This window comes from Nycticebus coucang, chromosome 23 (assembly GCF_027406575.1).
Source record: "Nycticebus coucang isolate mNycCou1 chromosome 23, mNycCou1.pri, whole genome shotgun sequence".
Taxonomy (NCBI): domain Eukaryota; kingdom Metazoa; phylum Chordata; class Mammalia; order Primates; family Lorisidae; genus Nycticebus; species Nycticebus coucang.
The window spans coordinates 25,121,369-25,147,231 of record NC_069802.1 but is presented as its reverse complement, the minus strand read 5'-3'; the positions used below and the strand labels follow the sequence as shown (position 1 = coordinate 25,147,231).

General features: G+C 43.3%; 1 protein-coding gene across 2 annotated transcripts in view; it reads right to left on the bottom strand.

Moving 5' to 3' along the window:
* Nucleotides 1–25,863, bottom strand: part of SEL1L3 (SEL1L family member 3) — a 103,512-nt gene that overhangs the window by 73,297 nt on the left and 4,352 nt on the right. For both annotated transcript variants that reach the window (XM_053577744.1, XM_053577745.1), the window contains exons 2-6: nt 16,020–16,590; nt 5,957–6,083; nt 3,934–4,055; nt 3,465–3,580; nt 784–842 (exon numbers count right to left, since the gene is read on the bottom strand). In XM_053577744.1, coding sequence (XP_053433719.1) covers nt 784–842; nt 3,465–3,580; nt 3,934–4,055; nt 5,957–6,083; nt 16,020–16,590 — 995 coding nt within the window. The remainder of the gene's footprint in view (nt 1–783; nt 843–3,464; nt 3,581–3,933; nt 4,056–5,956; nt 6,084–16,019; nt 16,591–25,863) is intronic.

Genomic DNA, 25,863 nt, shown 5'->3' with positions numbered 1-25,863 from the left:
GCTCCTTGACATACGATGTGTTTATGTCCTCACAAACCCAACATAAGTTGAACACATCATTAAGTTGAAAATGCATTGAATACCCCAATAAACGCAACATATAAGAAAACATCTTAAGTCAAACCATTCTAAGTTGGGGACTACCTGCAAACATCTACTGTCTAACTATGACAGGGCATCCCACATCTTGATGAAGTTTGCCCTGCAGTTCTGACTCTATAAAATCCACTATTATATGCGGATATAGGAGCAAATTTAAGAAATTACAAAACACAAGGCAAGCGAATCAATGCTCAATTTCTACGACTCTTGTAGGGAATTGCTATATAAGGATGAAAAGTGACACCAATATCAATAGTTGTATACATTTCAAATCTAGATTATAAACATAAATAAGAAGGCTGTCCGCTTTTATGTTTTATACTAGACCAAAGTTACCCACCATCCTCAATAAGCAACATCAATACTTTGATTTATTTTTTAGAATCCTTCATAGAAGATAATTTTCAAAGAAAATGAATTATAAAGTGCCATGAAAGGAAGAATTTACAATGAGATCTGGTTTTTCCTCTTGCTTACAAAAAAAGCTTGCAGGGGAAACCGAGAGAGTTTGTGCATGGTAAAAAAAAAAAGTACAAAGACTAGCTACAGGGCAGAGAACAGTCCATGCTTGCAAAAGCTGAATGAGGAGATATAGAATAACATTGGGATTGAAGACTCACGTATGAAATTCCTTAACCCTTACCCAGCCAAATTTTGAAGAAAAAGAACCATCTCACTTACCTAATGGTCTGATCATGGTAGCTTCTCAAATCCTGCCCAACGCTAGCGGTTACTACTATCTAGATGGGAGAGATAGCTAAGAATCAGTTATACCTCAATACATCACACGATAAATATAGTCTTGGTCTAAATTACTCATCCCATATGCTGGAGAGTCTTTTACCTGATCAGTTTCGGCAGAAATGAAATTAACAGCTTCCTAGCCCTGTGCATGTTTTTAAGACTTAATAAATTTACTTCCTCAAATGATTGAGGCAGCTAAAAATATCTACAGTGCAGTTTCCGCCAGTGCGTTTCAGATACTTCCAAACTCCAAGTTGAAGTTTTGTTTGATCTCTTTGTCTTTAAAAGCATGCTGCCTAGAAAAACAAGGAAATGTGTGTGATACTACAAGGAGTTTTTGAAAATTTCCTCTGATTCCTTGAGAGCCTTTGGGGGAAAGCAAGATGGGGCTGCACATCCTTCAGATGCCGCTGTTGCTATTTCCCCTTCCCTAAGCACTTGACAGGGTTTTGTCTGAAGGTTGTCAGAGGTCTCACCTGGTTTCTTTTTTGGGTCTTGGGCTCCAATGTAAGCCTGTGAACTTACGGGGCCACTTATCTTCCCTGCTGCTATCACAGTACCAGGGCATAGGAAATTTGTGCCGGGCCCACCTAGATTCTCAGTGACATAGCTACAATGCTGTATCAATGAAAAACTGACCAACCCAGGGCGGCACCTGTGGCTCAACGGAGAAGGGGCGCCAGCCCCATATGCCGGAGGTGGGGGGTTCAAACCCAGCCCCGGCCAAAAACTGCAAAAAAAACAAACCAAAAAAAACTGACTAACTTATCAGAACCGATCCAATTCAGCCATACAACTTGTTGCTTCAGAAAAGAGAATAACTCAAACCACTTGTTTCCCTGAACTAACTATTTGCTTTAAGTCATTTGTACCTTCAGTCAAAGCAATGAGCACGGTAGTCTCACTGCGAAGGTGGATTGGGGGCAGAAAGCTTTAAGCATCGTTTGGAACCTGCATGTATTATAGGGAGACCAGATGCGACAGAAAGAAGGAAAAATGGTCAAAAGTCTACATATACCAAAAAATATACTCTCTTTTCTTCTTCCCATTTGGACTTTCTAATTCTTCTCTCCCGCTTCACCCTCCCATGTACCATGCCTTTAAATTCACCTTTCTCATTGGAGGACCACTTTTACTCTTCTTGAGCTCAAAAGTCTTCCAGGATGTCCTATTGCCTTACAAGTTGAAGTCCAAATTCTGTGACTTTCGAGATCCTCCATATTTTAGCACTAAAGATATACTTGTTTTCTTCCATTAGTTTTCTATAGTCTGCAAATTTCCTACTTCAGTTAAACTGGTTTATCTGCTGACTCCCAATAAGGTATTAAAATGCCCCCCTTTCTTCTCCATCTAAATTCTGCCCCAACATAGAAACCTTGTCCATGAAACGTTCCCTGAGCATCACAGCATGAAAAGCTGTCTCTCCTCTAGAGATCTATATGAATCGTTTAGCAATTAAGCTCTCCTGGTGACGCCCCTTCACCTGTGTAAAATGTTACTTCCATAAATAGCCTGTAAGTAACTTGAGCAAAGCGCCTTGCATACAGCAGGTGCAAAATGAGATCTGTGGGTTTCCTCTGATGACTTGATATCTGTTTCAGAATGCAGAGCACTGAGCTCCTCCTTAGGAGGAAGCAGCAAGTTATAACACCAACATAACCCTCACACAGATAGGAAGCGAAAACGTGGGCCACAGCTCTGTCACCTAACCTTTTTAAGAAAACGGACGTTCAAAAAAATCCCAGCTACCATTTTACAGACTCCTCTCAGGAAAGCAACAAGAACTGACCTGATTTCTTTTCTCTTTGGAGAAAGGAAATATAACAAACCTAAACACCAAGGGAAGACTGTGTATGATCGAATGCATAAGGCAAACAAAACGTCTCTGCCAGTTTTGTTACAGGAAAATCGCAAATCAATAAGAAACGCTGATGAGAAAACCAAGTAACCAGAAAAAGGTAGCACGCTGGCCTCGTGTAAGTTGAGCAAATGGAATTGTCTTCAACTATAACAACAGATTTGCCATAATCTGTAAAATTGGTACTGAGAGAGTTTGAAACCGTTATGAGCAACGCTTTACAGCACAAAGTAGATAAAAAAACCTCCACCCCCCCGGGATTATCACGTATGTTTGTTAGTTGTTATGCGTTTATTTAATACCAAACATAAAGCAATTATTTCAACTGCCAAAAACAGTCAAACCATTTCTTGGCTGAACTAACTAATAAATTTCCTTTAAAAAAAAAAATAGTTGCAGATCTGATAACATTACACAAACATGGCCAACGCTGTTTTAATATTTATCTCCACCAAGCCTATCTCCCTAGGGGAAAAGGACTGAATCGCTCAAATCACTGCGGCTATAGATCTGTCTCTGTTCTTTACTCATTCACAATATTATCGAAAGAAGCACTTTAAAAGTTAATTAAATGGAATGGGATTCTTATGATTTAAACTCCCATCTACAAAAGTTTGATTTAGCAAGTGTGTGTTGTAATGAGTCTATCATTTACCGCAAATTTGCTTTTGCAGATTTGGTTGCTCCCTGGCTTTATAGCAATGCTTAACTTTCAGTGAAAATGCTTGTATGGTTCACGATGGAGTGAGCATACAGATACCTGGCCTCCATTAAAAGAGACATCCAGTCGAAACCACTCCTTCAGAGGTACAATGAATTTAGTTTTTACAGCAAGGTCTTCTCCTTTGACAAGATGCATTTGAATATGCAAATGGCCTAAAAGGAAAATTAAAACTCATGAACATGACAAAAAATACCCAGGAGTGAACAAAGTAGATCTATACCTTTTCAACAATCGTCCTAAGAAGCTATCAAGACTCGATCCTTTTTCCTTTAAACTAAAAGCAAAACCACAAAATGCATTTCTAAATATATCCCTTTGCCAATAAGATATTTGTTTTAAGCTTCCAGAAAAAAAAAAAGCGCTACATCAGAAGCCCATGTTTGGAAACCTTTGCCCTTGCCAAGCTGCCACGTTGACAATATCTTCCTTTTTCTAGACACACTAATCTGTCAATAGAGCAAAAGAAAATTGCAATATTGTTGTAAAGGTTCTGTGTTATACTTACCCTCTTCAGTAAGAAATACAGAAGGGGTGCCATACATCTCATTAGAATCAACAAAGTAGAGTATCCCACAGAGACTGGCCTTGCAATAATGGAGTAAATAAAGCCACAATGAAACAGTAAACCTATAAAAGGGAAGGGGGAAAAAAATTCTGCAGATTGATATCATCCAAGAACAGGTAATTATGGTTAACAATGACTGAGTAAATTGCTTTCTTTCCAATGAAGGGATGAATCTGCCTTCATGTTCATCATGGGAGATCAGTTTGCAAAGCCTGATTTTTGAGACAAAGGAGATAGTTAGAGTAAGTGTCAAAGACAGAAGTTAAGCTTCCCTGTACAAAACTAGCGGACATTCTACCTTGCGCCAAAAACCATTTCTTCGTCTCTTTGAGAATCTCACGTGCCTGGTATTTGAATTCTTGATTAAGCCTTATAAAGCCAGATGTAAAATAAAAATCTGGGTTTTAATGAGAGGTGATTTGATAAGAAGCTATTCTAATTTCTGTGATTAAAAGAAAGAAACATAATTAGGGCTTTTTGAGCAATTTGTTTCTTTCAAAGATAAAAATCATAAAGTAGAAAAATGTATCAGCTACAAAGGGCATCGCTATGTGAAAATTGGGACACATATGTCCTGTTCTAATGCTCATATGAGGTTATTCAGTATCACGATTCTGGCTACATGGTACAGAACAACTAATCTAATTACTCCATTCCTGGATCGGGGCTATTTTTATATATATATATATTTTTTTTTTTTTGTAGAGACAGAGTCTCACTTTATGGCCCTCGGTAGTGCCGTGGCGTCACACGGCTCACAGCAACCTCCAACTCCTGGGCTTAGGCGATTCTCCTGCCTCAGCCTCCCGAGTAGCTGGGACTACAGGCGCCCGCCACAACGTCCGGCTATTTTTTGGTTGCAGTTTGGCCGGGGCTGGGTTTGAACCCGCCACCCTCGGCATATGGGGCTGGCGCCCTACTCACTGAGCCACAGGCACCGTCCAATATGTATTTTTTTTAAATTGTACATCTCTGATTTTTAGAGTGAGTATAAAAGAGTAGGGGCCAACTTAACCAGGACACATTCAGCCAAGATGTGTGGTCCATTCATCATTTAGAAAAGATCTGCAGAACTCCTGCTGATGTCACACATTGTTGTAGGGACCAGTAAGTCAAAGATGAGGAGGTGGCAATAACTACATTTTCTGCATGAAACATGAATCAAGGTCAAAAGAAATGCATCCATTTCCCTCCACTTACCCCAGTAACCAATTCTCAGTTTGGTTTAAAGTAGCAGCAGCCCCAGGTTCTTTTGGGATACATACAAACAAGTCCTTTAGAATATTCTGGGTTTTATAATCTGGCCTCCAAATCAGTGGTACGATATGCAAACAGATGGTGCCACACAGCTCCCTCCTGACCCACCCAGCTGAGCAAGCTCATGAAGATAAGTTATTACAAGGAAGCTTTGCAAGAACATACGCTCAGTAAAGTGACTCAAGATCTTTCTACAGCGAACAGCCTGGGAAGAATTAAATCACTCTACTAAATCCATCCAGTCTGAGGTGAACCAGGAACCATTTTCAGCATCTTGAACTCAGCAGAAGAAAAAACAGATATATACTTGGGTTTGGCTGAAAATTCAGTGGAGATCAGAAGTTGTGAGATTTCAGGCAGCTCATCCAGTCTTCCAAGACGGAAAGGGGAAAACTGAGGCTGCGGTCTGTACTGGCTCTGGCTGGCTGCACCCAAAACTTTGCAAGGCCTCAGGCTTCAACACCTTGCTGCCTACTCAGCTCATTCCTGGATCCCACCTATTACACCTAAGGCCAGCTGAGGGTTGCGAAGTGCAGGAATAATTCAAGACTAATTTGAGGTTTTCAGACAAATTCTGTCTAAGCCATTTAGATTGCAACAGGTTTTGCAAAGCACCTTACGAAAGCTGTGTTCTTCCACTAGCCTGCGCTGGTCCCCAATACAACAAGCACAGCCCCACCAGCCCCCACCTGCCACCCATCCTTACACTGGATAATCCATCCTCTGGCGCCGCGTGGCCTCCAGCTCTCGGTTCCGAAACCTCTGGAACTTCTTTACAATGCCCGTGTTTTCTCCGCTGGAGGCATAGGGAAAGCCAAGAAGGACAGCCACATCTACAAACAGCAAAATGACTCCCTTTCAGTTCTCTCCAGAAAAGCATTCCTTCCCAGATCACACTCTTCCTAGAACCCTCTGCCCAGTTCCTATCAAACATTGAAACGAGGCAGCCTAAAATAATTGGCAAACATTTACTGAACGCTGCAGACGTGCCAGGCACTGTGTTAAGCACTTTACAGAGACCGTCTCAATTAGTTTTCTTAACAGCCCTAGGAAGCAGAGTCTATGATTAGTCCTGTTCTACAGATGAAAAACCCAAGCTGAAGTTTAGAAAGTTAATACATCATAGAACCAAACTCAGGCTTCTATAGTCTCAACCATTTTACATACTTCCCAAACTAATGCTAAGGAAAGCATTTCGAATTTGTGTTGTGACAATAAGTTATTGTTTCCACCACACTCACTAAAGCCTAGACATCACTGCAACCATTTCATGGCCAGGTGCAGGGGGTAACTTAAGCCTGTAATTCTAGCACTTGGAGAGGCCGAGGTGGGAGGATCGCTTGAGGTCAGGAGTTCAAGACTAGCCTGAGCACACAGGAGTCCAAGACCAGCTTGAACACAAGTGAGAGCCAGTCTCTACAAAAAAATAGAAAAAATTAGCAGGGCATGGTGGCCGGCACTTGTAGACCCAGCTACTGGGGAGGCTGAGCCAGGAAGATCTCTTGAGCCCAGGAGTTTGAGGTTGCTGTGAGTTTTGATGATGGCACTGCAGTCTAGCTTTTCTTTTCAAAAAAAGAAAAAAAAGTATATATATTACTCCATTTAATCTTCATTATTATCCCCAGTCTCCAGATGAGGAAATAGAGGCACAGTTGCCAAAATAACATTTACTGTTTGCTAAGCACAATTCTGGAATAATCTCACATTTCTCACCACAAACTACTTCATAGTTTGAAGTAAGTTCTTTTCTCATACCCTTTTAACAGATGAAAAACTGAGCCTCAGAGAGGATCACAATAAGAGGTGGAGCTGCAGTTCAAACTCAAGCAATTTGGTTTCCGAATCTATGCTCTTAAAACTGCAGTGTTTAGGGGGGGCGGGAGGAGTTGTTTTGTTTTGTTTGAGACAGCGTCTCACTCTGTTATTCTGGGTAGAGTGCCCTAGCATCATAGCTCACAGCAACCTGAAACTCTTGGGTTGAAGTGATCCTCTTGCCTCAGCCTCCCAAGTAGCTGGGACTACAGGTACCCAACACAACACCTGACTAGTTTTTCTATTTTTAGTAGAGACAGGACCTTGCTCTTGCTAAGGCTGGTCTTGAACTCCTGAGCTTAAGCAATCCATCCGCCTGGGCCTCCCACAGTGCTAAGATTACAGGTGCGAGTCACTGCACCTGGCCCGGTGTTTTCTTTTTCTTTTGTGCAGACTTTCTGCATAAACTCAACATACTACCCTATACAAAAATTACTAACCATACACCTTAAAACTGGAAAGTCTTCCACTTTATTTCACAAACGTGGGAGAATTCTTTCCTGTAGCTCTAAAAAAACATAGGGACGTCCGTAACAATTTTTAAAGGGAGAGCTGAGTTGTTTCATCTATATTTAATACTTACTGCTTTAAACAAGGCTGAGTATGAATTTGTTTTCCATATTCCCCCCACCAAAGGAAAAAGAATTCACTTAACTCAACCTAGGAATAAGAACACTTTTTTCTTTCTTAAAACACTCCTGGCTTCATGATTGCAAGAGGGACTTTACCTAACAATTGCAATCAGTGTAACCTGGCTTATTGTACCCTCAATGAATCCCCAACAATAAAAAAAAAAAACAAAAAACACTCCTGGCTTTAAATATCTATGATTAAATGGCGGGAACATTCTATTTTCCTGGGCTTCTTGGAGAGAGAAGAGCTGAATTCTGTGAGAGTCATCAAATACCAACATTCGCACAAATTATAGGAGACTTGGCCTGGGTTGCTGGACGTCCCAGTTCTCATTTCCTAAAGAAAAATAATTTATAATATGGAGAGGTAACTGTGGTTCATTATATTTTGAAAATCATAAGAGCAGTTTTTAGAATTTTAGGCCCTGTGTATACACAAGTATTTAATAGAATTAAATAAACCATTTCCCCCCCAGTATCTACAAACCTACCTGCTTTGTTACAGGTGAAGGTACATTTGAAATCCACAAGGGTAGAAGTATCAATTCCAACAGACATAACTTTTGTTGTTGTTTGCAATTTGAGCTTAATTTAGGCACCTTGGACTTGCTGGCCTGTTACAGGAGTGGCAAGGGGGATTAAAAATGGAAATGGTGCTAATGTGTCTTTGGAATCTGGAGAAAAAAACTCACCAAAGAGAACTGATACCAGATCAATCTTGGTTTGGCTTCCACCTTGTTGAGTGGAGCATAAGAGACCAGATGGCCACGTTAGACCCCTAGGAAGCCTTCTGCTAGAGATTGCTGTTGAGTGATCTAGTGTGTAGTAGAAACATTTGTCAAAACAGACGGGATCTGATTCTGCCCATCCTGACTCCAGTAAAAAGAGGCTTCACAAAGGAGGTTTCCAAAGTAAAAAGAGTTAAAAGTGCTTGTTGAGGTGCCTGTCCTCTAACCAAGGATCAAAGGAAAGCAGGTCAAAGAGGACAACTTGCAGCAAGAGATTCTGAGGGAAAATCTCAGACCCAAAGATCTGAAATAATTTTACACACACACACACATCTTTTGTATCTGACAAAACCAAAGGATAGTAGAATTCTTGTAAAATCTGTAGCTTCAGTACTTCTATAATTTGGAGTTCTATTGTAGCTTCCCCTCAGTATAAGATTGTCTTTCTGTTATAATTAGAAGTAATTAACAAGAATGAATTTGGGAGCTCTATAATTTGTCTAGCCCAGGATCACATACAGGCTGATTGTCTAGTAACTGCGGCTGCCTGGAGAGCTATAACTGATTAGAACTGCCTGTCCCAGGCAGTGAACGGGCAGGAACAGCACCAGTGCCACTCACCATTAAAGAACTTACAGACAGAAAAACTCAGGTCCACAGAAATTTAGCTTATCTCATTTCCCCTGCATTATGAGCTCTGCGAAGGCAAGGATCTTCCTTCATTCACTATTCCATCCCTGCAGCCTAGAACAGGGCCCAGCACTTAACCGAGACTCCATAAATACAGGTTTTGGAGAATGAATGAATATAACTGTGGCCAACTCAGGATTTGAACCAATTTACTTTTTTCCCAACACTTTCCACAATGCTATAATACAAGCCATGTTGCCTAAGCCAAATAATGACCTCTCTGCTTTCAAATCCTTTGCATGAGGACATTAAGATGGGAGGGAAAAAAACTTATCATTAAGACGTAAACTAAAATGCTAGGAAAACAGTTCATGTTTAGAACCCTTCCTCCTTGGCTGCATTATTTTCTCAAATATTAGAGCAAGAAGAGAGATCTGGTATTATGGGATGCAAACCCATTCATCTGGAGATTAGAAAAATGTATCTTGTTATAGGGTGTATGGTAAAGAAGACTTAAACTCAGCTGCTCTACTACATACCAAGGAAGGAGCTTTTTTTTTTTTTTCCTAGTCTGCAGGGGCCCCCAGAGCTGTCCTGCTTCAGCACTAAGGCCAGCACCCCAGAGGCTCACTGGAGCCTCAGTCATCTCATGCCTGGATGGGGTGGGCTTTGCGGGCGGGTCACAAAGCTGATTGTCCTATTCAGGGTCCTGACACGGCCACCTTGCTCTGCAGAAGGGCCTGTGTCCATGCAATGAAGCACTTCTCTGGATATACTTTAAACACACCACACTGACGCTACTGAGGTCTTCAGCCGCATGCGGAGAAGTGAGAGATAGTCTCAACACAGGGAACCACGTGGCTGTTGCTTATGAGTTTGCTTCTGGGAAAAGAACCAGAAGACTGGGGTGGGTGGAAGCTTACTCTTTCCCCCAAACCTTTTTATACTATTTGAACTTTTTTTTTTTTTTTTAATAACCAGGTACATGCATTACTTTTTTTTGGCTAAGAAAGAAGAAAACAAAAGCTCAGAGTGCATTTCTGTTCAAGAAGGGAGAAAGAAGATCCTGAAGCTGCCCCATCAGACCTCGGAGCCTGTTCAATCTCGGCCACCCAATCTGCTTGAAAGACCAAAGTCCAGTGGGTGAAGAAAACAGGAGGATTCACATCGAAAAAATTCAACTTTAAAAAAGTATTCCTTCTAATTTAGGACCCGGATTCAGACTGTATTAGCATATTTCAGAGAGGTGGCGGCGCAGCAAAGTCAAAAGAATCAGGAAGTTTGGACTCCAGTTAAACAAGCTCCCTGAGTCTCTGTTTTCTCCTTTGTTAAAGGAAGGGTGAAAATAACACAGTCTGTCCCATGTGACTATTATGAGAATTAAATGAGACAATGTGCACAGAAAAAGTGTTTTGAAAATCAAAAAGGGCATTGCAGATGCTTGGCATTAATTAGTGTTATTACTGAAAAATTCAGACTACCATCATTAACCGGGGGAAAAAAGAAACTAGGTCTGTGTTTTTTTTTTTTAAGTGCCAAATATATAGCTTATAATTACAAAGAGTATCATCATGCCATTATTTGAATAGTCCTGCTGTATAAACTGTTCTTTCACAAAGACAAGGCAAGCCCAGCTCCAACACTTAATTTAACTTTCAATCATTTTGTTGTTATGGAATTTTGTTGTAAGAAATCATAATTCCAATCCGCTGAATCTGAAGATGAGAACACATTTTTAGTGAAAGGAAAAGAGAATGGAAAAGAAGGAAATTGCCATGTTCCCCTGGAGTTTCTTATCTAAGAGGGAAGATCAGAGGAAAGTTCATAAAGATAGATGCTAAGACAGAATGTTTAATACCCGCTGGCATGGCCTTTAAGAATCTTTGATTCTAACCCATCTTTCCAGTCTTTATTTCTTGAATTGCCCATCTCACATCTGAGATTCTACCTTGGTAAAGGAATATGCAAGCAAAGGTGCACATTGCCACACCTTGGCAGACAGTAATCAACACACACCCCTTCTCACTACATATAGACTGAGCCTCAGAATCCTTCTCAACACCATGCTCTAGGCAGCCACACACAGTCAATCCAAGGTGGCGTGTGAGATGAAAGCTCACTACATGCCCCAGGTCAAGGGATACAAGTTCGTCCTCATTCCCCCATCGGGCTGCCTTTTCTCCCCCAGTGCCATGGCCCGAGCCTTCTCTCTGCCTGTACATCCTTCCATCCATTCCTTCTCTAACTATAAGAAATATACTGGTCCTTCAAGTCTGCTCAAACATCATTTTCTCTGTAAAGAGCCTAGCAAAGTGCCTAACACAGAGATTGCTAGGCCTTGTTTTCAGTGAATGAATGACTTAAATAAAAATAGTTCCCTCCATTCAAAAAAAAAAAAATAATAATAATAAAGAAATAGCTAGCTTCAGGCTCAGCACCCATAGCACAGTGGTTATAGAGCCAGTCATGTACACTGATGGTAGTGGGTTTGAACCTGGCCCGGGCCAGCTAAATAGCAATGACAACTGAAACAAAAAATAGCTGGGCGTTGTGGTGGGCGCCTGTAGTCCCAGCTATTGGGAGGCTGAGGCCAGAGAATAGCTTAAGCACAAGAGTTGGAGGTTGCTGTGAGCTGTGATGCCATGGCACTCTACCAAGGGTGACACAGTGAGATTCTGACTCAAAAAAAAGAGAAAAGAAATAGCTAGCTTCATGACATCATGCAGCAGTATAACCAAACAGTTACCTGTGGAGTCTGGGGACCAACTATCCAGGTTCAAATCCCAGCTCAGTCGTTAGTAGGTGTGTGACCTAAGACAAGCTACTCTACCTCTCCGAGTCCGTTTCTTCCTCTGTAAATACGACAGCAGAGTATTGGGTGGATTAAATTAGAGCGCTATGTAAAGCACTTAGCACAGTGCCTGGCACCTCGTAATAGCAACTGGCTGTAACATTTGGTAGCTGTGTTTACCTCCCACATAACCACCTTACATTAAAGAGAGGGATCCTGTCTTCATTTTTAAGCCTCCAGACTTGGTGAAAACAATTGGTACCTAGTAAGTGCTGACCTTTGTTTAATTGAACTGAACATGACATGCATCGTAGAAGAGGCACCAACAGAGGTTCTGGGAGGCCAGTGCTTAGAGAGATCATTTCTGATTGTGGAAACAAAAAAAATTTTTTTCGAACTTTAGGGTCAGGGATGGGGAAGGGTTGGAAATGTGAGCTGGCTCTTGAATCATGGACATGATTTTGCCAGAAAGACATAGAAGGTAGCAGCCTGGGGGGTGGGAGGGTGGGAGGGGTGCTGGCTTGCAGGGTCGGGCTTGGAGCTGGGGTCGGGGTCAGAAAAGAGATGGTAGCAGTGTAAAAGGAACTGTTTTAGCAAAGGGTAGGGAAGCCTAACCGCAAACTAGGACAGCAAAGTTCAGCTCATTGGTGTTGCAAAGCAGGATCCCTGAGCCCTGGTAGGTTCTGGCTGGGACGCTGTGGCTTAGGCCAGAATGACAGCAGTCATGACAGCCCCATGAAGGTGAGGCAACAGACCAGGTGACTCTCACAAGAGGGTGTGACAGAAAGAGAGGTCCGGGTGGCGTCCAGGTCTGGGGCTGAGCCACCGGCCTACGTGGCTGATTGCTTTCTTTCTGTGAGCTCAGCCATGACTCAGGCATACATGTGACTTGGGAGGGACAACAAATAACACCCAGGCCCCCGCCCAAGGAAACAGGCCACAGCAGGTGCAGCTGTACATGTTGTCTGCCCATGGCCATCTATGCCCACATGCCCAGGCTGCAGCAGAGACAGGGGCATGAGAAGGGCACACGGCCAAGGTTCAGCACACACATGTCCCAAAAGGCTGCCGACTTCTCATGAGGGTTGGGTTTACCCAGCAGGGCCGGACAAAAGTCCGCTGTGCCTCTACCAAGAATCAGACCAGAGGCCTGGTTGGGGCCTGACAAAGGAGATAAGCTGCCAAGGGCTGTGTCCAGGCACATGCAGCCCTCTCCTGGGAACCTAGACAGAGCTGACATGCGTGGAAACTTACAAATGAAAAGGGGATGAAAGAAAGTGAGGGAGTCCTTCAGTTCAGAGGCAGGGCCGTCGCAGGACACCAGGCACTTGACATACAAAACATTCTCGGAAACCCCCCATCGGTGCTGGCTACAAACTGGGATTGGAACCAGACATGACAGGTGCCCTGCAGCTCAGCCCTGTGCCTCTGCTTCGCTAATGCCATCTCCTTGCTCTCACTTGACTCCCATTCATCAAGAAGCCCCTGCTAAGAACAAGCCCGAAGCTTTACCTCCTTCCCTCCCCACAGCCCAGATCCCAAACAAAGGTGGGGACACTTCCTACAGTGCTGCTGCAGACACTCCTCTGAGCTGGTCCTTTAAAGAGAGGGAAAGAGCGTGCTCCCCTTTTTTGGTAAACAAATCGCAGCTGTGCCAAGAGTTGGTTTTGAGGGTGCACGGAGCTCTCCTCTGTTTTCAGTGATTTTCATTTAGAAAAGGTTTTTCTCTGCCTTGCGGTTTTATTAGATTCATTCTCACTTTGTAAGTAAGGCTCTGAAGAAGGTAGGGAGCAAAACCGCCCTGGGAATCTGAAAAGGAACAGCAAACAGGGGCAGGGATGTTTTACATGTTCAGGGCATGTTCAGGCGCCCTCCGAACTGAGCCAGCTCATAAATGATATCATTTGGAAACTTCCAGCTTGCAATTCAGTCATTCTTCAGTGAGAAATACAGGATTTGCCAAACATGAAATGAAATCATTAAGCCCTGACAAAGTCAGAGGCAAAGCCAAAGTGTGGCTGTGCGGGCCGTGCTTCCTTCTTGTTAACAAATTAGGTGGCCCCGAGGTAGGTGGTGCAGCCAGGGGCTAGTGTGGGGCTCTGCCCCAGAGAGGGGTGCAACTGATTGTGAAAATGCACGTGGCTTGACTTACCCCAGACATTTAATTAGCCCATCCCACTGTGCCCCCACCGTGCGCGCAACACAGAAGGAATTTGCCTTCATCTTCTTGGTGTATTTAAAGCACAGCATAAGCCAAACACAGAACAGCTATTAAAATGAAACGGAGGGTCGGGTGCAGGAGGTGGCAGGCCCAAGCACTCTGGGAGATCCAAGCTGGTGGATTGCCTGAGCTCAGAGGTTTGAGACCAGCCCCAGCAAGAGCGAGACCCCCGTCTCCATTAAAAATTAAAAAACTAGCCAAGCATTGTGGCAGGGACCCATAGTCCCAGCTACGTGGGAGGCCGACACAAGAGGATGATTTGAGCCTAAGAGTTTGAGATTGCTGTGAGCTATCTCTACCCAGGGTGACAAAGTAAGACTCTGTCTCAAAAAAAAAAAGTACGATTAAATTATATGGAATGACACGCTCATACACCCACACATAGGAGTGCATGTGAAAACCGGTGAACTCTGAAGGTCTGTAGTCCACTTAGCATATTAGACAAACATCTATGCTGGTTCCCCCGCCGTGATACTATACTATAGTCATGGAGGACGCTAGCACTGGAGAAGCCAGGGGGAGGATACCCAGAACTCTGTACTATATTCACAACTTTCTGTGAATCTATAACTATTTCAAGATAGTTTTTAAGAGTATTGAAAGTGCTAGTTCAAAGCAAGTGGCCTCTGGCCAAATGAAATGTACGGTTGTGAAATCCTTTACATACTCATCACAGCAACAAGACATAACCACAGCCACTGTTTCCCCAAAGACAGCTTGACAGAAACATGTCCCAAAGGTGACAAGAAATGGATCTCTAGAAGAACTTAGAGTGTGTGTCCTTAAGTCACCTTGTCCTACACCAGTCCTGTTGAGGACGAGGGGGTATCGGGCATGTGTTATGAAAGGGTCTGTTGCCACAGGCTGGGGGATTTCTTCCACCGGCCAAGCCTGCCTGGGGATCTGGTGACAGGAACTCTAGGACCAAAGTCCCAGCAGCTCTGCCCCCAGCCCACAGGTTCTCAAGTTTTAGGGTGAATCAGAGTGGGAAGGAATGTGTTCAGAACACTGATTTCAGGGCTGAGCTCCCACTGATCCTGACTGAGTAGGAAAACTGGGGGGGCCTGGAATTTGCATTTACCACAAGAGCACTAGGTGATTCTGTCACAGGTGGTCATAGGACCACACTTTAGGAGACACCGCCTAGGAGTCTACAGGGTACAGAAAAGAGCAGCCAGGCACTCAGCAGGCATGGAAAGAGGTGGTCCTTGTACCACTGAAGAGAACTTCAGAGCTCTGCTCTCGGTGTGTGCTGGAGACCCTCCAGCCCAGTGCCTCAGGGACCCTCTTGTACTGGTCCTGCCTAGGCTGTGACCATGTGGCATTTAAGAAGACAAAATGCCAAACATGGACTCAACCACCATCATAGCTGCTTTTTACCTGTGTGCTGGTGATGGGCTCAGAGTTCCCATCTCATTTAACCGTCACGACACTGCTCTGGTTACAGACAGGAAGACTGAGGCTCAGGGAATCCCAAGGTAGAAAGTGACAGAGCAAGCCTCAAACTCAACCACAGAGGATCATTCTGTGATACAACCTCCCTGTCTGACACGGAGGTTCCTTCTGGTTCTCATCTTGCCTGCTTGAAAATAACAGAAACCACCGAGGATTGGGGGAAAAGGGGAAGAAGGTTTCCCAGTCCTTGTTTCCGTGGCGTTAATACTCCATTCCAACTTAAAGCAGATCTGAACCTCTCAAGGTCTCCCTTCCAAGCCCACTGTGTTCCTCCCTCCTTTTCACCTTCCATCCAATTCTCTCATAATCCTTCTCTTCTCTTCCCCTTTTCATTTTTTCCCTCCTGTCTCCAAAGTCCAAAATGACAGCCTCAGTGTGTTCCTTCACTTTTCTTGTCTCCCCACGCCTAATGCAAGAATGTTCCCTCAGCACCCTGCTACGTACGCGACAGGCTATCTGAAGCAAGGAAAATTAGGTTCCCGCCAAGGCAGAGGGCCTACCATTTTCCAGAGGACACTGTGGAATCCTGTTTGCCTGAAGGTTCCAGATATAATCCATGTTCCACTCAAGGCACACTCGATGATCTTTGAAAGGCCGTTCAAAAGGCGGGACTGTGTTCAGCAGAGTGTAATTCTTTGCTACAGCATGGAGCAAATGCTCGTGCCATTTAACATTGGAGCCTCCAGTGCTGTATTTGTGAGTAATCCAGGCGCGTAGTATCACCGCAGACACCGAGATGGAGTGTCTGATGAAATAGTCATCTCTGTACACCATGATGCTTGGAAATTTCACATGGACTACTTGGGTCCTGCTGGTGTGAAGGTGTTTCTCATTCTTCCACCTTTTTTTGTACACGGGAATGCTACTTCTGAACTCGGATGAAACGACCGCTTCTAAATTGACAACACAAGGCTGGGAGCACAGATACTCAACCGAGACTTCAGAAACATTGCGGACATTTCCTTCAAAGACGGTAAAATAAATAAAGTCTTGGTAAGCCACGCTTTGCTCAGCTTTGGGTATCACTGATGTCGTCAGAGAAGTCTGCCTACCCAAAGAGGGCACGAAATTCTGAAAAGGAGAAAAAGAGAAGTAAGAAATGCAGAAAGTTCAACATCGTCGTAATAAGAGATGATGTGAATCATTATTTTCCTGGGATAAAAAAGTATCAATTTACATAAAGCGATAAAAGAAAAGATGTTGAAACCACCATGGAACACTGGAGAAAAACGGACAAACGCAAAGAGAGATTAGGTCACACTAAACTCTCTTCCCCAGACTCACTGGCATCTGCTGACCAAAATGTGACTTTTTTTTTTTTTAGCAAAGAGGGATTTTTATTTTCTTTTATTAAATCATAGCTGCGTACATTAATGCGATCATGGACACCATACACTGGTTTTATAGACCGTTTGACATATTTTCATCACACTGGTTAACATAGCCTTCCTGGCATTTTCTTAGTTCTTGTGTTAAGGCATTTACAGTCTACATTTACTAAGTTTCACATGTACCCTTGTAAGATGCACCGTAGGTGTAATCCCACCAATCACCCTCCCTCCTCCAATCCTCCCCCCTCCCCTCCTCTCCCTCTCCCCCTTCCCCATATTCTTAGGCTATAGCTGGGTTATAGCTTTCATATGAAAGCCATAAATTAGTTTCATAGTAGGGCTGAGTACATTGGATACTTTCCTTCCATTCTTGAGATACTTTACTAAGAAGAATACGTTCCAGCTCCATCCATGTAAACATGAAAGAGGTAAAGTCTCCATCTTTCTTTAAGGCTGCATAATATTCCATGGTGTACATATACCACAATTTATTAATCTATCCATGGATTGATGGGCACTTGGGCTTTTTCCATGACTTGGCAATTATGAATTGGGCTGCAATAAACATTCTGGTACAAATATCTTTGTTATAATGTGCTTTTTAGTCTTCTGGGTATATACCTAGTAGAGAAATTATAGGATTGAATGGCACATCTATTTTTAGATCTCTAAGTGTCCTCCAAACATCTTTCCAAAAGGAATGTATTAATTTGCATTTCCACCAGCAGTGTAGAAGTGTTCCCTTTTCTCCACATCCACGCCAACATCTCTGGTTTGGGGATTTTGTGATATGGGCTAATCTTACTGGAGTTAGATGATATCTCAAAGTAGTTTTGATTTGCATTTCTCTGATGCAAAATGTGGCTTTTTAAGCTACTACATTCCAGAATGAAGGAGGTAGTTCACAAAAAATCCAGCAGCAATTGAACCTGCCTTAGAATGAAAGAGAGAACCCAGCTTCAGACATTTTCAGACTATTGTCCTGACTTCAAATGGTGGGTCAGATGCTGCCAAATCAAAGGGTGAATGAAAAGTTCAAAGTGCACCCTCGAGGGAACCTAACAGGATGTCAGCCTGGCTCCTTTTTCTCTAGTAAGTTCTAAGCCAGGACAAGCCTGCAGTGATTTCCTCACAGGGAGGTTTCTACTGCTCTAAATCACACATGGGCAGGCTTGGACCATGGACTGTCCTCTCTCATTCTTTCACCATGGATAACACTACATAGGCCAAGAAAGACTTTAGCTGCATGTTTATTATCTAGCCATGAAACCAAGGTGATGTTTTGAGCATAAGGGGCTGATCTCAGGGTGCTAAGAGCTCTTCCATTCTGACTATGCCTTGGTGATTCAAGTATCCAAAACACAATAGCAAAAAGGTCACTTTGAATCACTTTGCACCCATTAGGGTTACTATTGTCACAAAAACAAAGAGTAACAAGTGTTGGTGAGGATGTGGAGAAATGGGAACTCTGGTGCATTCTTAGTGAGAATGTAAACGGTACAGCTGTTGTGGGAAACAGTATGGCAGTTCCTCAAAAAAATTCAACACAGGATTGCCATATGATCTGATCCAGGAATTCCAATTCTGGGTATGTACCCAGAGGAGATGAAAGCAAGGGCTTGAAGAGATGTTTGTAGACTCATGTTCCAGCGGCATTATTCACCGTAACCAAAAACAACCCAAGTGTCCTTCAGTGGTGAATGTATAGACAAAACGTGGTGTACACCTACGATAGAGCTGCTTTCAGTCCCCCAAAAGGCTGAAATTCTCATAGATGCTAAAATACAGATGGATTTTGAAGACATCACGCTAAGTAAAACAAGATAGATGCAGAACAGTGGATATTGTATAAACCACTTCTAGGAGGGATCTAGGCAGTCAAAATACCAGAGATAGAAAGTAAAACAGAGGTCACCGGGGTGTAGGGGGACAGGAGAAGAGGGAGTTAGTCTTTAGTAGGTCCAGAGATTCTGTGACGAAATATTGCTAGGGATGAAAAGTGGTGACGGTTGCACAACAAGGTGAATTTACTTAACGCTGCTGAAACTGTGCATCAGGTTAGAATGGTACATTTTATTTTACGCACGTTTTTACCAAAAATTTAAAGACAAAGTTCAATCTCCTCCAAGGAAAGAAGAAATAAGAACTCTTTTTTCTCCCAAATTCTAGCTAAGAGCTATAGGAGAGGCAATGGTGATCAAGACATGAAGTTTGGCATCAGGAAATCACATCTATAAAAGTGGTATAAACTGAGTGTGGTCCATGCTCTGAACTATAAACAAGCCCAAAGGAACCCACAGCACCAGAGAAAGTAGTTCTGACTTGGGGGGGTCTAGGACAGGCTGTATGGAAGAAATGGCATTTCAGCTGGGCTTTGAGGGATGAAGAGAAGTTCTTCAGGTAGAGGCCTGAGAAAGGTGCTGCAAGTGGTGTAAATAGTGTAAGTAGGGCCAGAGACAGAAAGGGCAGGTGTATTTAGGGAACAGTGAATAGCCGTGTGACATGGGGATTTGAGCTTGAAAAGAAAGACAAGGTTTGAGCCCTGGAGGGCATTGAGTCCCAGCCCAAAGAATCCGGCTTTTATTCTACTGACACCAAAGAATCAATCAAGGTTTCTGTAAAAGGGGCCGTTTCCCTGTGAAAGCAACTGACAGTAGACGCCAGGCTAACAATCCGTTATAGAAACGAGCAGATGGCGTAGCTCCTCAGTAAGGGAACTCGCACTCACAGCAAGACGAGTGCACGCTGAAACTACACTGAGATGCCATTTTTAATCTATTAGCTTCACAGAGATCAAAAAGTTGGATAATGCACTATCCTGGCCACAGCATAGGGACAAATGGCCCCTGTGTACTGCTGGTGGCAGAATTTCCATCAGGCCAATCAAGCAATATCTGCCCAAAGTGTAAATGCACCCACCCTCTAGCCCGATAATTCCACTTGGGAATTTTTCCTACAAATATACTCAAGTCTATGCAAAACGAGGTTTGTGTGCATGGATTTTTACCATAGCACTGCTCGTAATAGCAGAAGATGAGACGCCTGAATGCCCATCAAGAAAGTGCTGGTTAAATGTCAGAGCACATCCATTCGTGCAGCGTTATGCAGATTTTAAAAAGAGCAATATCTAGCTCAGCGCCCGTAGCTCAGCAGTTAGGGTACCGGCCACATACAGTGGGGCTGGCGGGTTCGAACCCGGCCTGGGCCTGCTAAACAACAATGACAACTGCAATAACAAAAAAGTAGCCGGGCATTGTGGTGGGCACCTGTAGTCCCAGCTACTTGGGCTGCTGAGGCAAGAGAATTGCTTAAGCCCAAGAGTTTGCTGGGAGCTGTGATGATACGGCACTCTATTGAGGGCGACAAAATGAGACTCTGTCTCAAAAAAAAAAAAAAAGAAAAGAGGAACATCTTCATGTATAAAGGAATGAGCTCTAAAAGATCTTTTTTTTTTTTTAACAGGTTCATAAATACCATTTGGGTTAAGTATGTGGGTGCATATTCTCAGATACACATATCACTGGTTGCTGACATGGGTAAGGACAAGGTAACCAGGAGAGGATGAGAGAGAAGGAAGGATGTGTATCCTTCTTATCTTTGAATTTTCTACCAAGTATTTTTTTTTGTTTTTTTTTTTTTTTAAGGAGTAGGAGGTGAGGCGAAACAACCATCCTAAAAGGTGAACGTGGAAAATGCGACCTCTGCAAAGGGCAGAGAGAGAACAGGTGAATTGCAGGCATTCACCTGCATGGGAAACCTGTGGAAGAAAGAGGCGGTGACAGTCCAAACTGTCCGTCCCCAAAGAAAGAGTTTTAACTGTTTTATGGTCTTGTTTATACTACCAAATTACAGGGAGGTCACAAATGTAAAAATCATCGTGTAGTCAGAAGAGAATGTTAGAGCAGATGGGCCTTGGTGAGGAGCCCGTCCACCCCCACGTTCTGCAAACAAGAGGTGACATTCTCCAACACCACCAGCTGGTGGGTTAGCAGGGAACCTGGCTCCTTTCCTTCCCTCCACTCCCTCCTCCGTCCGTCCCCCCACTATGCCACCCATGTCACATAACAGCAAGACAACACAGTCCCCATTTCATGACCGCCTGGGAACTCCAGGCTGAATCCTGCTTCCACCCGTCCGTTCATCCGGCCAGATGCGCCAAGATGTTGTCCCCATTCTCAAGATGCGAGCCAAAGAGAGGCAGGACCAACCAGCCTGCCTCATCCCAAAGCAGCGCCCCAAATGCTTCCTGCACTAAATGGGACAGGAAGGAGAAGTGCTTATTTAGGGAGCCCGTGGTGGTGTACGCTGCGGCGTATTAAATATCACACTGTGTTCTTTCCTTCAGAATGACTTAAAACCTCTTCCTCATTCTTTTCATGTATACCTTAAAAACTAATCTGGGCCCAGTTCTGCTGGTGGATTTTTTTTTCTTTTTTTGATCACATTTTTAATGCTGGGGGTGATAGGAACTCCAGTGAAAATCCCTTTTCGACAGAATGCTGGAGAATGGCCATTTGATTTTACTACAAAAGTGCTGTTAATAGTAATCCTGTTCATTATTTTACATCTTAATGCTAAAAAGTCCACTTTTTAGACCAGTCTACTTTTCTCCATTAATAAGCACAGCCCGCTGAGCACAGATTTGGTTTTAACTGTGCTTATAACATTTTGGCTAAAGAAGGTCTATAGACACCTCACCATGTACCTCCCCAGAACCTTCCCTCCAAATTCTGCCTCACAGAAAATACTCACGTGAAGACTGCTTTATTTTCACCCATTTCAAAGTCTCAATTGCTGTAAAAATAAACCCAAGATACACGGGTTTTAGATGTATACAACACAACCGGAGTAGGCACAAGTCACATTGAACACTCGCAGTATGGCTGGTCCTAATCGGGATGCACTCTAAGTATAAAATGTTTGCACAAGGCCAAGGCAGGCAGATTGCCTGAGCTCACGAGTTCAAGACCAGCCTGAGCAAGAGCAAGATCCTCTCTCTAAAAAACATAGCCAGGCGGGGCAGCGCCTGTGGCTCAAGGAGTAGGGTGCCAGCCCCATACACCAGGGGTGGCGGGTTCAAGATCAGCCCTGGCCAAAAATGCAAAAAAAAAAAAAAAAAAAATAGCCAGGCGTTGTGGCAGACACCTATAATCCCAGCTACTCAGAAGGCTGAGGCAAAAGGTTCACTTGAGCCCAAGAGTTTGAAGTTGTTGTGAGCTATAATGCCATGGCACTCAACCCCAGGGAGACTGAGTGAGACTCTATCTTGAAAAAAAAAAAAGAAAATGTTTGCATGGACACTGGATTTCAAAGCCTTAGTATAAAAAAAGGCTGTGAAATATTTCATGAATAAGAGTTATACAGCTTGTATGTTGAAATGATAATTTAGATGCATTGAGTTAAATAAGATTTATTATTAAAATCAGTTCTGCTTAGGTTTTTAATGTGGCTACTGGGGAATTTAAATTTGTGCCTCACATTATATTTCTACTGAATGGTGCTATTCTGGATTGGAGGTCGGCAGACTTTTCCTGTAAAACAATGGCCAGATGGTAAGTCAATATTTAGGGATTCGCAAGCCACTTGGTGTCTACTGCAACTACTCAATTCTGCTACACCAGGATGAAAATAGCCTTAGGGACACACAACAGAATGAGCGAGGCTGTGGCCCAATACAACACTGTTGACAAAGACAAGAGGTTGGATGGACTGGCCTGTGGGCCATAGTTTGCTAACAACCACTGTTTAGATTATCAAGCTTGATGGAGTTTTGAAGAACAAAGATAGCACAAGGTGTGCTCCATAAGGAATTACTACATGGGAGAAATGGGGTGAATAACCCAGTTGGGCAGAATTCATATACGCATGGTTGATGGGGCTTGACTCCCAATTTTCCTAGGGTTCCTGATGGTGGGTGGGTGTTGACATCTTGCTATTGTTTCTTTTAGAAAAGATCTAAGTTGATGAAAAGGCGAAGCTAGACTGGGCAAAGAGACAAACTGCGCGGTCTGAGATGGGTTATTCAGGAAGTATAAGAAGCCCAAGAGACAGCTTAAGGAAACTACTTTAGAGCAACTTCAGGGGTGGGAGGGTGCTGATTCTGCACCTCAGAATCAGCACAGGTGCCTCCTGCACAGCATGGTCTACATGCCTCGAGAAGGCATTTGGGGGTACCCATGCGATGAAGGAAGCTAACATCTTGCAGGCTGGAGCAGACCCAGTGGGCAGCTGCCACACCACGAATTGAGGCTACCTCTGTTATGTACAAAACCGACACTGATTAGCAACACATCACACTGTAAATATTGATTAAACTGAAGCTGATTTTCTGGCACAAGTCATGTGTGTGGTTATAAGCTGTTTCCTGCCAGGAAAATAAGGCAATTAACTTGAAGAGTTTCAGCTACCGGCATGACACGTGTCCAACCTTCATAGGTATTTTCTCATGCCAGGTTGCATTAACATAAGCTAAAAATTTACCCACACATTCCTTTGTTTAGAAACTATGAGGTCAGAGTCCATGCCACTGTTAGGTCTCTAGCTTCTAAGATAGAGCCTGGTGCACAGTAGGAATCTAGTGTTTCTTGTAGAAATAGTTCTAGGCATGGACATGTCTGCCAGGTGCCTCAGTGGCCCTGAGGGCACCTGCATATAAACCAAAAGACCCGATCCAAGCTGGGGACCCCACTGCCCTTTCTTTGCAATCATAAGGTCTCTCTCTTTATGTTCCCTCCCCACACCTGCCACCAATGTCTCTACTTCTTCTCCAGCTTCATTATTAACTCCTTCCAAAGAGCTCTTACATTTTGACAGCTCTCTGGGCCCCCGGAGGTCAGAGCTGCCCTGGGGGACTGTGAGGTCAGGGAAGGTGGCACCTTGGCCCTCACTTTACTCATTAGTGGTGAAATTCCCCGGCTATTTTGTCCCTCCAGACAACTGCCCTCTATTCTATTTTATTCTATATTATATTTCCATTATTCCACACCAAAAATACAAGTTAAATTTGTGTTCGATGCCTCCACCCTCTGCTGGATTCCCATTCACCTGGCAAGTTCATCCATGTTACTGTGATAATGAAAAAATGCAGAGGTAATGTCTTGAACCTGTATTTCTATGCCAGCTTGTGCAGATAATGTCTTAAAAGCACAGCCCAAATACACTTTAACTCTAAGCAAAATATCTGGGGTGTAGAGGGGCATTTCTGCGTCCCTCTAATTATGCCATTTAGGCCGCCACATAGATGTTCCACCTCAAAAGCTAATAATCTACTCTGCACACCCCAGCCCTGGGCTCTGTAAGAGGCCTGGGCCCTCAAATATCTGCTTAGGCCAGATGTGAGTCCTAATCAAAGTCAAATTTGACAATGTCACGCACAGTCACAAAAGACAGATTCCTCTGGCTTTGTGTAAGTGTGCATGTATTGTACATTTTTCAGAAAAGAAAGAAATGGGCCAGTTAATGTCTTTTCATGATAGAAGACTCAAAATAGGAGATCTAAATGCATTGAATTCAGCCTGGGAATCAAGAAGCAGATGAATTTATGTATCTTGTGGTTGGAAAAAAATAAAAAGCTCTCAGTACTGCCTAAACTTCTTTTAGGATGACTGCATTTGCTTTCTTGAAACAAAATCAATAAAAAGAAACCCTATTCAAATAACTCTCCCTTGTTCCAAAAAGTTGAGAAAACTTGGCCCTGTTCTCTATATGGTCCACTCTGTATTTAAGGAAGGGGCAGAGAGACTGGAAAATTTTAAATCGTTCACATCTCACTGTGGGAAGTTCATTTACATTGACACGTGCATGTGGGTAGATCTGATATGCAAACGATAACTGTTTTTCTCATTCTGGACGATACCAGCCAATTACTTACAAGAAAACCCTGGCTGGATCTGACTTTCCATAGGTCAACAAAGGCAACTGTGTGGCCTTCGACGGCCTATTTTTCCAATGTTTGCGGACTAGACATAAGCTAAAATTTTGTTTCTGTCAACCAAGTATGCAATTAACCAAAATGGTCAATGAGGTCAATCTGGACTTCAAAATCAAGATGTGCCTTGGGAAACATCCCTTCTTAAACCTGAGAGCTGGCTAGAGACATCCCACCACAATAATGGTGGGTAAGATCTATGAATACAATTTAATATGCTTTTTCTTTCTCACTCAAACCATAGTGACGAAGGTTGATTTGGTTTTATTTCATTGAGTTTCCACTGTGTGCTGGAAACTCAATGTGTTTGGGACACATTCTGTACTGGGACAAGTGAGTTAAACCTTTCTTCTCGCTTCTAATGCTATCCTCTCACACAGAACTTGACAGAAGGTCTCACTTCTAATTCTCACAACAGCTCTAAGAGGGGGACCGCATTCTAGTTCTACAGCTGAGGGAACGGATTGGATTCAGACAGGGTAAGTAACTTGCTCAAGGTCAACCAGCAACTAAAAGGCAGTGCCAAAATTCAAATCCATATTGGCTGACTCCAAAGTCAGCAGTAGTGTGCCTCTTGCCTTCCAGAAACAGAAAATGATGCCCTTGACTCATCCACTTGCCTTTACACCTGTCCCTGCTTTCTGGGAATCTCAAGACTTACTTCATTCTCATCTTAAAAGGGAATGGGTGCTTGTGTATGTGTGTGTTAAAACTCTAACATGTCAGTGTGCCTAGAGTCTGAAGAGCATAGGCATTACTTTACCCACAAACACACACATACTGGATAGAGCCATCTTCCAGCACAGTCAAGCCCTTCCTCTGGGAAGGAGGTACTCAAAGCCGCCAACGCTGACTCTCACCAGCAATTCTTCACCTGCTGCCCAGGCCTCCTGCCCTCAGATCTTTTCTCAGGGGAATGTGATGAGCCAATAAACAGGGTAACTGAATTCACTTTAGGCTATTTATGGGCTCCTTGGGTCTATCTATCTTCTCAGCAAATGGCCTTGGTTCTTTATTTCTTCTCTTGTACCTTTCTTCTGCTCCTGTGCTTTTGCCAACAGGCAGCCAGAAGAAATAGAAATACAG